Genomic DNA, 15,506 nt, shown 5'->3' on the forward strand with positions numbered 1-15,506 from the left:
TGTTGCATATGAATGTGAGGGGCAAAACAATATGGTTTTTAATTTTTTTCAAGAGTACGTTGGTTAATCCATCGAGACCCGGTGCACTATCTGATTTAAGTTCGGCAATCATTTTTTCAATTTCTGTTTCATCAGTTGGATTCATAAAAAGAGAAGCAGATGGACAGTTTTTTAATCTTATACTATTAGCAAGATCAGTTTGTCTCGTGTCAGTTTCAGAGAGAATTTTGTTAGCTAAGGTTGGGCCTACATTAGTAAAATACTCGTTGCAACTGTCTATTGATTCGCGTTCACTATTCTTCGTTTTAAGAAGGTCAACGCATTTTATTTTAGGTTTGTTATTGTAAGTGATTTTTCTTATAGTGTTCCACAGCTTTTTAGTATCATTTTTATGCTGTCTTACAATGTCGGAATCGTATGAGGTTTTGACTTTTCGCAGTAAATCAACGTAAAAGTTTCTGTAGCGAGTATAAATGGTTCTTGCAGTGAGATCATTAGGATTGCACCTTGATTTGGCATGAAGAAGGTCTCGGTGTCTTGAGCAACGTAAAAGGCCTGGAGTCATCCACGGCTGGATTGCGAATTTAGACCGACTAACAGTGATAGTCTGCGAGTGAGCTTCTATAATTTTAGTTAATATTGCATTAAATTCATCGACGGCTTCATTTACCAGCTTTTTGGAAGTAACAATTGACCAATTGATCTTCTTCAGATCACTTTCGATTGCTTGGTAGTTTAGTTTTTTTTTAATACGTGATTTTTTGGTATGTTTCGGCTGATTTAAATTAACACCGGCAAGAACAAGATCATGGTCTGTAATATCTGATTTACATATTAGGGATTCAGAATAATATTTAGAGGTGATATTAATGTGATCAAGACACGTATCTTTTCTCGTTGGCTTCGTTACTGTGGGGGACAAGTTAAGTTCTGCCAGTAAGCAAAGGTAACGAGCACTGCTATCCTGTTTACTATCAGGGCAAATATTAATATTAATATCTCCCACAACTATCTTACAATGACTATTACTGGTACTTTTGAGGTTATTTTCGAGAGAATCGATGAATGGGTCAATGTTAGTGAAAGAGGGAGAGCGGTATATAGCGTACAAAATAATCTGTTTATTCAAGTTTACGCACAGACAGTTGGCATCAGTGAAGTCAGGCTCACTTACCTCGCACTCCCATCGATCGCTGACATACACCACGACGCCACCAGCTTGGTTAATAAACTTAGTTGTTCTATAAGAAGTGTAGCTTACTATTTGTGGGATTATAGAATCATCGTGTATCCAGCACTCAGTAAGGACGATTGCGTCAAAATCAATATTTAACCTAGCTAACATTACAAGGAAAGCGTTGAAATTTTTGTTTAAACTTCGTATATTTAATGTAAGCACTTTGAAGGAAAATCTGTCAATTATATTCAGACAGTGTTCAGGTAAGTCAGTTGTGTGGCACGGAATTTCAGCCTGATCAATTTCATACAGAATACATAAATATAAATATTTATAATTTTTTAAATACATAGAAAACACCCATGACTAAAGAACAAATATTCATGCTCATCACACAAATAAATGCTCTTACTACGACTTGAACCCAGGACCATAGGCTTCATAGGCAGGGTTACTGCGCACTAGGTCAGACAGGTTGTCTAACAAATATTAAATAAATAAATTTTACTCATATCAACCCAGTCGCACAGTAAGCTCAATAAGGCTTGTATCGTGGTGGTGGGTACCAGACTACTAGATGACAATATCTGTACTAATCTAAACTAGCTCTGCCTGTCTGTTACCTCTGCACGCTAATACCGCTGAACCTATAGAAGAAACTTTGCCTCGTGTGTGTTCTACCACTTGTTCAATAAGCTGTGCTCTGAAGAATTGTTTGACATGAGCCAACAGCCGCTTTCTATCACCGCAGCGCTCGCCGGCGGCAGGGTGTTCATCCTCACACCCTAGAACCTAAATGGTCGCGAATTGTGCGGTTTAAAAGGAATTTCCTCCCGCGGACGCTCCGGCTGTGGAATGAGCTCCCTGCCGAGGTATTCCCGAGGGGCTACAGTATGGGGTTCTTCAAAAAAGGAGTGTACAGGTTTTTAAAAGGTCGGCAACGCGCATGTAATATCTCTGGTGTTGCAGGTGCCCATAGGAAACGGTGACTGCTTACCATCAGGCGGACCGTATGCTTATTTGCCACCGACGTGGTATAATAAAAATCGGGCAAGTGCGAGTCGGACCCGCGCACGAAGGGTTCCGTACCATTATTTATAAAAACGGCAAAAAAAATATGTTTGTTGTATGGGAGCCCCGATTAAATATTTATTTTATTCTGTTTTTAGTATTTGTTGTTATAGCTGAAACAGAAATACATCATCTGTGAGAATTTCAGCTGTCTAGCTATCACGGTTCATGAGATACAGCCTGGTGACAGACGGACGGACGGACAGCGAAGTCTCAGTAATAGGGTCCCGTTTGACCCTTTGGGTACAGAACCCTAAAAAGAAGAAAATGGAAGTACATAGGATTTTTTATAATTAGTCCGAAGTATCTTTGTTTACAGTATTTGTAAGAATAGCAAACAATTCCTTTTAGTTTTGCGTTCAATACCTGTTTTTACTTTTTATAAAAAGTAAAAACTTAAAAAGTGAACTGCTTGGTCTGCCTCGCCTCACTAATACATATATGAATTGAATATTAATACATTTAATCGCATTCGCGTAATAGCAGGCGCCGATCGCCTTTCACAATGAATAGCAGTGTAATTGCCAGTTCTGTACACAGATTTCACTCTCTTGCCTTGTGTTTATGTGTTTATAAACAATAAAAGTACCATTAGCTAAGAAGTTACCAAAACTAGTTTTAATTTTTGTTTGGAAAATTTAGGCATTTTTGAACTGTACTGATAGTGATATTTATCATTATCAATTAACTTTCAGTGATTGATAATGTCTTACAAACATCTGCTATGTAACCTAGAGTAGCATGGGGACTGCGACTTTAGCCCAAATCATCTTGGGAGACGAATAGGCTGGTTTTTTTTTCAGTGCTCCAACATGATCGGAGTCTTTACCTAGCTAGTTTTTCATTCATACCAGTTCTCGCTTTTATACCTCTCGTACTTGCATACCTCATACAATACTTTGATTCATTCATCATCTTTTGTACTTTCCTGTACTTTTACTACTAGCAGCCAATTCACACGGGAACAAGGCTATATCTGCAAGGGCAGACTTCGACCAAAACCTTTGCATGTACTCCTAACTCGTCCAAAAAGGGCGCTCTTTACTTTAGGATTGACCATGAAAATAAACAACCGGTCACAAATATTCGAAATGATCCCAAACCCTTATATACAATCCCTATAAACATTTCAATAGCGCGATGTAGAAATCGCCGCTCCCGGTACACCGCCATCTTGCGTGATATTTAGTAAGCATGTTGTATATGACATATGACTCTACGGAAGTACGGACGCGAACACCTTAACAGGTTAAAGTTGGTGTGATAGAAAAAAAATCACGTATACATGGCTAATTATCACTGAGGTCCAGTTGTATATCGTTACCCTACATACCCTAACAGTATTTTAGTGTAAAATAGCCCGTGTTAGGTATAACCGAGGAATCTAAGGAGCAAAATTTTAAACAGAAGTATTCTTTCAGATTTATTGAGGTAAAAGCTCAATCGCCAAATCATCCGTCGCAAACTTCGCGCGGCGCGCCGTATCTTTTATTCTTTTCTAATTTCCTGGATGAGTACATATCATCATTTCCATATAACTCATGAAAGTGACTCCATTGTTATTCTTGCCGCGCAACATCGTTTTCTCTACTTAGTCAACTGGAAATGTCAACGTTTTTGTTCACACATTGTCTGGAAGAGAGCGGTATAGCGATAAGGCAACTTGAACTGTCATTTAAGTATCTGGGATATGAATATATACTTACAGTTTAAACACTATAAAAAGAATTAGGTTGTTTCATACATTTTGCTGGTCTGATGTTGAAATTTCCTATGGGAGAGTCAATTTTTTTTCGTGACTTCGGGGTTGGTCCCATAGCAAAAGGTGCTCAGTAATCTCAGTATGACCTAAACATTAATGGGTCCCTTTCTTTCCCTTTCGTTCTGTTAAATACTGTATGTAATACTACATTCTGAGTGCGCCATCGTCTGCTTGGGAAGATCATGATGATTTATATACACTATCCTATGACCTTCCCCAGTCCTCAAACTACCTCCATACCATATTTCATCTAAATCAGTTCAGCTGATTAACACCTTCACTGCCAAGAACGCGTATGTGTGTTTAATTTGTACTGGAAACGGGGCGCTCGGTACCGAAAGTGTTAAGCGTGAAGAGCAGACAGACAGACTTACATTCGCATTTATATTACTGACACATAACTATATGATTAATACCTATTATTATTGTATAATGCATAAAAATCTCTCTTGCATATTAAGTTCGCACTCCGTGCATTCTCGGGAAGCCCAGACGGCTTAATAGACTTGTCGCTCTATAGCTTAGCTATATGTATACGTAGGTACAGTCGCCATCAGAAATATCGCAGCGGCAGAGGTGTTCAAAAATATCTGAAAAGCACCCTAATGTCTGGAAAATAGAGGCGTGTTCAAATGTTCGTGAGCGCCTTGGCCACTTCGATATATCTGATGGCGGCTGTACCACACCGACCGAATCCCACAAGGGTAAAGCCGGGAGCATCTGGTTCGGAATGAGAAATTGTGACTCACATTGTTGGATGCCAGCATATTTCAGATCGACTTGACTCCTTGGCGCTGCGTAGAGATTTATCTTCGCTCTGCATTTTCTATCGCATGTATATATCACGGGGAGTGCTCCGATCCGAGGAATTTGGAATAACCCCTGCCGCTTCTTTCCGCTATCGTATCGTATCGTAGGCGGCAACATTTCCATCTTCACCACTTAGATTGTTGGCAGTCCTCAACTATGCGTTTCTCCAGAAACTTCCTGCCTCGCACAACTACACTGGAATGAACTGCCGCCCGCGGTATTTCCGGACCGATACGACCTTCAAACCTGAAAAGAGCGTACTCCTATCTTAGGTCGGCAACGCACTTGCTATCCCTCTGGTGTTGCAGATGTTCTGGGAGACGGTAATCGCTTACCATCTGGCGATTCGTCCTGCTCGATTGTCTCCTATACTACAAAAAAGGCGCACTGATAGACGGCTGTATAATACTTAATTTCATACGCGTGCGTTCCGTTTCTCTCTCTCAGCCATCGGAGTGTAAATGTCAACGTCTCCAGCGTTTAGTCATTCAATTATGTGTTACGTGCGCACATGCGATGCCGATGTAATGATGATTGCCGAGATATCACGATTAGATGTGTTTGTAAACGCAGTGATAGTAACGAAACGGTCGTTATACTGAGCAATATACATCTGTAGCGTACCGTGAAACGGCCTGTGGGCAAAACCGTAGATTTGTTGGTTTGAAACGACAAGATGCGCTAAAATTCTCAAAATTCTTTTCATAATTCTTGATTTTTACGGTTCCTTCCTGATCCTTCATTACACAAGAAGATTTGGGCTCATTGGACTCTAGTTGACACTTTGGAAACAAAGAGAGCATGTGAATATCCCAGGATATTTCATACGTTAGGTCAAAAACTTAGGGTTCAAAGGCGCAACCCGCAATTTTAAAGCCCCAAGTTAAGTACCTACATAAAGATCATTCACAACAAATGTGTTATTTATTGGATCTCTAACTTTGCATTGCGTGACTGTAAAACATAGGTCAAAAGGCAATCAATATACTTTCGTATTTGTGTTCGGTCTTTATTTATTTAAACTTTATTGCACAAAAGAAAAGTTATCGTTCAAAAGGCGGACTTAATGGCAAAAGGCATTCTCTACCAGTTAACCTTAAGGTAAAGCAGAGAGATTGTGGGCGTGTGATTACATGTTAGTATACCTAATTTAGATATAGACTTATACTAATGCAACAAGTTTTTTTTTTCACTGGTTTACTACAAAGCTTTCCTCTGTGATCTTCAGTAGCAAGGCATGCTAATGCAGCTAATGCTACACTCGTTAAGTTCATTTCAACTGCCACTGGTCTCGTTTACAAACATGGCAAATATGTCGTAACTGGGAGGAGACAAAGGAGTTCTCACAAATGCGAGGTTTCTCCAGTCAACAGTTCCCAACGCAGTCGTTTAACTTTCGACTTGTCAGATTATTCCCATAGCTTTTAGAGTTCTTCGCCGCAAGCCAGTATCAGTGTGATTTCTTTATCACAGTTATATTTTACTGGTGTAGTGTTGACGAATACTTGATCTTTTGATTTTTAAACATTAAGACTCGGCGGTATTGAGATTCAGTTATTACATCTAACTCTAAGCTTGAGTTATTTCTATAGAATACTGAAAATGTTTACATTTACAACAGTTGTCAAGATGCGTTGTTTTCACATATACCTAATTTCATTGGCCTAAAACACAGGCTTAACAGCTATGGTTTTCTGTACACTCTTATTTAAGAACCTTAAAAATGAATGGCAAAGTATGTATTAATGGAACCACCGGAAAAGCATTGACTGACTCCATAGTTACACTCAGAAAAGTCTTTAAAGCGATAGAAATCATGCTGGTCTTCCTGAGGCGATCAGTGATGGTAAGACCTCAGCATATTTGAGTTTTGTTCGCGTCGCGCTTCAGTAGGCGAGCCTATAGATTATTATTATGAAACTAACATGCAACTACGATTTCTTATCGGAATCTAGATAAGATTGTAATCTTTCGTAATGCTTGAAGGATTTCCTGAGCTGATTAGGAGATCGTACGTATTTCATAAGATTTCCATACCTATGCTGTTTCTCGCTATTTTTTTATTATTTTTATTGTATATTCAATTCAATTCATTTTTATTTATCAAGTAACATGACTCATACAATTTGTTAGTATACAATACAATATTAATTCTTATATCTAATGTTAGTATATAATTAATAAATTAAACATAATAAGGGCTGCAAGACACATGCATCTCACAGCAACGCCTCAAGTATGGACAGTCGAACCTGTCCGCAATTGAGCGCAGGATGGGGTTGGGGCTGCCCCGCACCCGGCGCACCAGGGATGAGCATCGCTTGCGTATGGTCGCATGAAAGCAATCCATACGCGCCTCCGCAAACATCCCAGATGCGCTACAGAAGCGGGGCAGCCCCACCAACACCCGAAACGCATTATTATATTGTATTCGGAGGGCTCCATAGGCTCTCTGCGTATAATACCTCCATAAGCTGCATGAGTATAAAGATGTACAAAAGGCTCTAAACAATGTGACTTTTACTTCTTTTGTACATCTAGCGAACTTACGGGCGATCATGTTAGCCCTCACAGATAGGGCCCTCCGTTCCCGCTCTATATCCATATTATCCTTCATATCAGATGTCACAATATGGCCTAAGTATTTAAAACTATTCACCCTCTCCAGTGATGAGCCATTTAATTGTATTGGAGGTACCTCCCCTATCCTGTATCCACTCGGCTCAAACACCATGTATTGAGTTTTGGTGATATTATACCTCAGGCCATGCTCAGTCGCATACTTCTCACATACGAGAAGTAATTTGCGTAGTCCACAGGCCGACGCGCTGAGCAGAACCATGTCGTCTGCATAGCTTATATTATTAACACACACCGAGTCAATATGGCAGCCGACATGCATTCCGCACAGCGCCTCGAGAAGCCCATTTATATACAAGTTAAAGAGTGTGGGCGAGGATAACCCTCCCTGCCTCACACCACACTCCAACCTGTATGGACTCGAGAGAGTACCTGACCACCTTACGCAGTTGACCTGGTTTCCATACCAATACCTTAGAATACGCACTGTTTCCGGTGGTATGTTAGTGGCTCCTAATTTTTCCCACAAGATATTGTAGGAAACCAGGTCAAAAGCCTTAGATAAATCTAAGAAGCAAGCGTAAACCGGGGTTCTTCTATCTACATAGTACTTGACAGTGTGCTTAAGGCACAGTATAGCGCAGTATAGGCTCCAAAAAAGTAGAAAGCATAAAAGTTTTTATTGTATATGTCGGTTTAGTTCAAAGTAACCAGCAGAGAAAAATTCTCGATAGCTAAATATTTTAACCCAAAAAAATCCATTGCATTGTAAATCTGTTTTCAACCATTTGAGGGCTGATTTTTATTTTGTTATAGATTTTTTTTCCTTAGATTTGGATAAAAAAACGTGATTTTCCGTTGTATTACGAAAATACCATACGTTTTCGCAATTCAGAGGAAGTATTTTAAAGACATACAATGAAATTGCGCTTATGTTGTATAGAATAGAGAACTCCCATTCAACTTTAAACTAAATTGCCTAATATATAAAAAATCTAGACTTGACATTTTTTTATATTTATCCTCCGTTTCAATTTCTTTTAATACATTCAAAACAACACAGTGCCTATTTATGTAACAAATGAAATGTCTTTGTATGTGACATCTATTCCGGTTTAACATTAAAATCTCATTGAGGTACTTTCTTTTTCGTTGTAAGTAAAAATGCTTAACGGCTCAGAAAAAATCAACAGGTAAATACTTTGTCAGACCTCTACAAAAAGGGGCCAAACTGAAAAGTTAGTACTTAACCTAGAATAATTTAGTACATACTTAACCTAGACTTTATGTATTGTTTGTATTGTTTTTCTTTGTATCATCATGTTTTGGCAATAAAGTGTTTTGATTTGATTTGATTTGATTTAATTTATTGCTATTTGTATGTCTATTTTTTGTTTTTAGCGATTAATGCATGTTAATAGACACTATGTAATATAATGCCAATTAGCACGTAAGGTTTAGCTTTTAGTGCTGATTGAATGAAAAACAAACCGAAATTAAATCTAGCAAACAAATCGGCCCTTGAAACGCACAAAAACATGGCGAGAAAATGTAACCTGATGGCTTCCGGTTTACGCTTTTCGAATTATGTTTGAATATTGGTCAATTTTCCGCTCTACGCGGCAAGTAACAGAATTCCATAACTTTTTCACAGCCATTGCAACAAACGATTCGGTGCGCGATGGGGCAACTCAAAACGTTCCGAAAGCATTTCAGATAGCTATTATGATGCTAAGTTTAACATTCCATCGTATACCTGTTAAATATCAAAACTCTTGTAATTGAACTAATTCAAAAGAAACCTTAGTTCATTTTGGTAAAGTCTACTTTAGCATAAACTAAAACTAATTTGCATACGCATATCCTTCGACCGCTTTCGCTCTGAAACAATCTTATCTTTTTACTTTCGATTTCTCAGTGATAACGAAACTGCATTATACTCGAATATCGCCTTTATAGTATCCACATAAGGCTCATCTATTTTTAGAGTATTGTCTCTCTAATTGCCTCATCTATTTTTAGAGTATTGTTTTGCCGGTTACCAAGTGACGTTATCAGTCACTGGATGACGAATGTCTGATGAGATTTTTGTTAAGATTCTTGTCATTGTTTTAAAGATGTGTCAGACAAAATTGCGTTTGATGTGAAACTCTAATAACCTGAAATTAAAGTAACAATACCTATATTTTTGCGAAATAGTATGTAATACCAGATATAGCAAACACGCATTTTCTAAAAGAAGGTCAAAATAGTAAGGGTTAAGGCTACGGAATGCTATAATCTGTGGTTGGGGTACATTCTAAATGGAACATTTTATTTAAGTCAAGTCAGGTGGAAAAAGTTCTTGCCTTCTACATGTTCGGCTTATTTGTGAGGTTCTTGAATAAATATTGGTATAGCATGACAAGCGTTGTATACAATATTAAAAAAAATATTTTTGCTTTATTTCGCAAAAAACAGAGACCACAGAAAACCACAAGTAGTGTACATTGACCACCGCTGTCCGTTGACCACACGTGACCGAAACCCGAACTGTTGCAGAGCCCTCAGAAGTCCTCGGAAGCCGCCAAGTTCACGGACTACTTCGGTGTTTACGACAACATGGGAGCTTGCGCCTCCAAATGCGGGGTACGTAAGACGTTCTTTAGATTTTGAATTGTCATTGGTAACAAAAGAAACTCTTACCAACCACACTGAAACTAAAGTTACCACACTTATCCGACGCCGAATTGGCTTGAGGAAGTGAAAATCCATACTTCACAAGTTACCAACCGATGTCTTACCGCGTATTTCGAGTTCAAGCGAAATGATGTTTCCATCGCTCTTACAACAAGGAAATAAAGTTTTTTTCAGGCCTGCTTAATATAAGTCGATTCATCATTAGTCTACCACAAACACACACACGAGAGTCAAGGCACAAACGCCTTAAAGTCGTCATTTTAATGCGAGTGCTAAGAAATTGCGTATGACTCTTCACTTCAATGGTTGTTAGAAAAAGGATGTTTTGTCTCGTTTTTATCACACGACTAACGCAATCATGATGTATCAGTGTCTGTTAGGTTTATAATCCACTCTCAAGCATGAGTCATGAGACTCATGAGTTCGCTAGCGTGTCACAGAATGGTCCTGATTAGATTTAATTCTGCAATTCTGATGGTGGTTGATGTATTGTTAGGAAACTGCACAGTCGAATGCCACATACGCTTCTTTTTACCTGTGCGGTTGGCAAAACTGCGCAGGCATACCTTAGTGTGTATGGCAAGCTAGCAGTAAGTTTTAATGAGCCTGATCTGATAAAACAAACTTTATTTAAGTTTACAGCTATTTAACTAAAACACTCAGTATTCGAAGTGTTTTTTTTTTCTAAAAGTTGTAGAATGTTAAACAAAACGAATAAAAAATCACATATTAGAATTCAGAGATTAACATCGCAAAAGTATTTAATATACACAAAACAATAATCAGCAGAAAAAACTACCGATTGCCGATAACGCAAACTGCACACGTTTCGTGTCAATTCAAACTAAATTAATTCAATATTTGCACACGAAAGTGAACATTTCCTCATTCGATTACTGTAACTATTAGACATACTTTTTCGTAATGTGAATTATAACTGCTGTACATCACGCGAATATCGATCATAGGTAATGGCCGCTAGGTGAAGGTTTCTATCTATTCGCTAGACATTTTGTTAAATCTGACTGACATGCCTTCTTTAGTATGACCCCTAGGTTTGTAGAAAACATATGCAAATAGCGATCTGAGTTAAGCTGGATCTTCTAAAGTTTTATGTGTGCTCGTTTGCAAATATGATTAACTAGCTGCTAGGTCTGCTAGATCGATAATACATATTTAGGATATGGAATATCCTAACAAATAAATATAGAGGTACTAAGGCCTGTTGTCAGTACTAAATGACGATACGCAAGATAGGATAGACAAATATGTATAGCAAGAAACATGTATATAACAAACGTACATGATTTAGGAGCAAATATCCGGGATTATCAAACAAATACTCTAACCGGTTTAGTTTAGTTTATTTATTAACCATAATGTAACAGGATCATTACATGGTAAGTCAGTATTTCACAATATTCTACACTATGAATTTACTATACGAAGTAAATACGATTAATAATATTAAAAATCTATTTACAATTTGCTTCAATTGAAATATTTTGTAATGATAAATATTCAATAATCGAATTCGAATCGGAATCCGAATTCGATTCAGGGCCACCTGTTTCAATCACTATGAATTACGCTAAGTGGCCCTTAATAAGCAGCATTATCCTAGAGAGGTTTAGTAACCTCTAGTTCAAGTTTATTAGTGATAAATATTTTTTTTACCACTGAACTTTAGTTTTACTTGACGCTTCCAATTACAAATGTCATCACTTAACAAATCGCAATCCACGATGGATGCGAAGCATATTTTTAGAGTCCCTGGAGGGCTCGGGGTTGCGATCAATGCGAAGGTTATTTTTGGGGCCGCGTTGCAGTAATAAAATGGTTATAAATTCATATCTCCAGTGCGCTATGTACATTTTTATCGCAGAAAAGTTAAGCCTTATGTAGAATTCTATTTTATTAGTGCTGTGGGCGACGCAACCTTTTAGAAAATGTTTATTTTTTATATTTTTGTATTATATTGTTTTATTGTTGATTTATGTTCTTTTTTTAGATTCTGATTTCTTCACATTCTTCTTCTTGTTTCCAACTAATAAAGTACTATCAATGAACCAGCACATTTATCATTAATATTGCTTATTTTTATTTAATAAACTAATTTATTCCTGATGTTCTGATGTTTCGTGAAACGGAATACTCGACCCGACCATCGGAATCATCCGACTATCCATGGTACACCGGCCCCCTTTAGAAATTGGCTTGAAAAAGGATTGATGCGATAAGGTTCGAAGGACCACAATATTAATAATAAATGCGCTGGTTCATTGATAGTACTTTATTCGTTGGAAACAAGAAGAAGAACGCACAATAACAGAATGTAAAAAATAACCGGCCAAGAGCATGTCGGGCCACGCTCAGTGTAGGGTTCCGTAGTTACTTTTCCGTCACAATAAGCTAAACTGGAGCTTAAAGTATAGTAAATTGTTAACCAAGGGATGAAACGGTACCTTTCACCCGAGTTAAACAAATAGGCAAATTTGCATAATCAGTACCTAAATAAAGTCTTTTTACTATGAAGGGAGACTTTTTGCGATAACCCAAAAACAGCTAAACTGATCATGTCCGCTATAGTTTTCATTTAATGTCTTTCTTAAGCTCTACTTCCACGATTTTTTTCATATTTTTTGGACCTATCGTTCAAAAGTTAGAGGGGGGGGGGACACATTTTTTTTTCTTTCGGAGCGATTATCTCCGAATATATTCACTTTATCAAAAAATGTTTCTTGAAAACCCCTATTAGTTTTGAATGACCTTTCCAACGATATCCCACACTCTAGGGTTGAAGCGAAAAAAAAAATTTCACCCCCACTTTACGTGTAGGGGAGGTACCCTAAAAAAAATTAAATTTTTAGATTTTATTGTACGACTTTGTTGGATTTATTGATTTATATATCCATGCCAAATTTCAGCTTTCTAGCACTAACGACCACGGAGCAAAGCCTCGGACAGACAGACAGACAGACAGACAGACGGACATGGCGAAACTATAAGGGTTCCTAGTTGACTACGGAACCCTAAAAAGAACATAACAATAAAACAATAGAATACAAAAATATAAAAAATAAACATTTTCTAAAAAGGTGCGTCGCCCACAATTGCCTTATAATTTCTACTTATCGCACTAATACTTAATTGAACCCTAAGGCAACTGCCAAATCCGCATTCAGAAATACTATTCGCACCTAAGATACGTCAATGCAATGCAGCACTTTAGAAAAGTTTCTCCTCACAAGTACGTCTACTTATTGTGTGTACAAAGCATTTGTTTTGTTAAACCCTAGTTGTGACGCATTCTCTCGCTAACAAAGAGCTAAAGAAAAAGTGAAAACTCTGAAATGTCTTAAACGAAAGTTTCACACGATGAATTAACGCCCGTAACGTTCGCGTCACACAATGTATCGTTCTTAGACCATAACGCAATCCGAAATGTGGCGAAATGTACAGTCAAAGAATTTAATTTCCTACCCATTTCGTACCTTGTCACAGTGACAATAGTGTGAGGTCTCTAGCGAGTTTCATGTTGTTTGTCACTGTGACAAGGTACGAAATGGGTAGGAAATTAAATTTCTTGACCGTACAATTTATTGCTGGGAAGACCGTTATAGGGCAGGAACTCTCGTATTTCGAAGTACATCGCTCAGACACAGTCAGAAAGGGAGAACTTCGCTCTTTCTTTTGTATAAGTGGAGTACAAACGTAAGCGAGAACGTAATAAGAAGCGACGAAAGAGCATGTATGTAGACGGTCTTTTCTGATAGGCGCTCTTCTCGACATTGACCATACCTATTTTGTTACGTATTATTTTTTATTTTATTTTAGTATATGGAAAACCAACATATCTAGAACTTACAATATAATTATAGAGCCGATTACAGATTCTCACTTATAGAAATATAATAAATTATAAATGAAGTTTTTGCCCAACTTAATTTACACATACAAGTGCCTACAGCATAAGAACAGATCTATATGTATGATCCATTTTTACAAAAATAAATTAAAAAAGAAAAAAGTACTTGAATCCTGTAAGTATAGTCAACCAATTAGAATCCTAGGCCACTATAGAACCTTGTCGCTTTAACTACTAGATACTTGACACGCATCACTCAATAAGCACTGTCGTAGAAGTCATTATGACATGGTTCTATAGTGGCCTAGGAATCAAATTAGTTGACTGTACATATTCAATAATGCACCGAGCCCTGTCCTGCGCCAGAATTATTATTACCCATGAAGTGTCTAATTAATTTATTTTTACTACTGCTATGCTATCATTATATATATCGATATCACAATTTATAGGAACTTTATTTAAGCTCATGTCTGCCTTGCATATGAAACTGTTTTCCTATACCTATATATATGTATGATATGGGATGTGTCTTACCGTGTGCCTAGACAAGATATCTAAATCTAGCGTTGAGTTCGCCAAACGAACTCCCAATTACAATAGTTGAAATATTAGTGGTTATTAGCATGAACAGCTAATCTCATTATAGAATGAGTCAATGCTCCGAGTCTAATCGAGTCACCGTGACTCACGCCCAAGGCCGCTGATATCTCGATGCTAGTTCCGTTGGTAAAGTTTGATGACTGCCTGCTTCCGCCGTCTGAGGAGGTTGTTTGTTTGGCCGTAGCTGACGTCCACAAACCTCGATTGCCGCCGGCTTGCCTGATTTCCAGACAGTTAAGCTTTTTTACCATTTTTTTTTTAGTTTTTAAGGTTACGTCGCTGTCCGCCTGTCTGCCCGTCCATCGGTCCGTCTGTCTGCCCGTATATAACAGCCATTTAACCCGAAAACTATAATGTATATTGTAAAGAAATTCTGAACATAATTGTATTAGTGCACACTTTTACAGTTTTTAATTTAATTTACTTTTTTAGTCTGCATTGTGTTGCATTTCCACTGCATGAGTATTTTTTTCCGCGACTCATCTATATTTAAATAGGACATGTTTTAGCAGCCCAATTATAACTGGTGATGTTATTTGAACACAACAATGCGACCTCAAGCGAGCGTGTCGAATTAGTGAAAGTGGCGAGGTTACAAGGTGAGCGCTTTGACCTTACCATAACTGCCAATTTCATATTGCCCGTATTTAATTTCAAAAGAAGAACGGTAGCCAAAGTTCTACGTGTTAGTTCTACGAGGAGGGGCAGAGTAGCATGTTTGTGTTGTCTGTTTCATTACACCATAACATCGAGACTACGCAGTTGATTTTCATGAATGGTATTTATGGAACAAGTGGCATAGCCCACATTTTGAAATTGAAAAGGACGAGAGTTTTATTCAATACAATAAGTTTTGTGTCAAAAAATTCATTTTTGATACGAGCTTTCTCGCTTTGTGTCGTAGGACACAGCATAGCGGATGTCATTCCAGATCTATAGCAGAGCCCAACTGGGGA

General features: G+C 37.8%; 1 protein-coding gene across 3 annotated transcripts in view; it reads left to right on the forward strand.

The window, feature by feature from the left end:
- LOC133524613 (ras-related protein Ral-a) overlaps nucleotides 1-15,506 on the forward strand; it is a 42,691-nt gene that overhangs the window by 4,298 nt on the left and 22,887 nt on the right. For all 3 annotated transcript variants that reach the window (XM_061860749.1, XM_061860747.1, XM_061860748.1), the window contains exon 2: nucleotides 9,942-10,028. In XM_061860749.1, the coding sequence (XP_061716733.1) occupies nucleotides 10,002-10,028 (27 nt within the window). In that variant the 5' untranslated portion in view covers nucleotides 9,942-10,001. The remainder of the gene's footprint in view (nucleotides 1-9,941; nucleotides 10,029-15,506) is intronic.

Source organism: Cydia pomonella, chromosome 13 (genome assembly GCF_033807575.1).
Source record: "Cydia pomonella isolate Wapato2018A chromosome 13, ilCydPomo1, whole genome shotgun sequence".
In the NCBI taxonomy this organism is placed as follows: domain Eukaryota; kingdom Metazoa; phylum Arthropoda; class Insecta; order Lepidoptera; family Tortricidae; genus Cydia; species Cydia pomonella.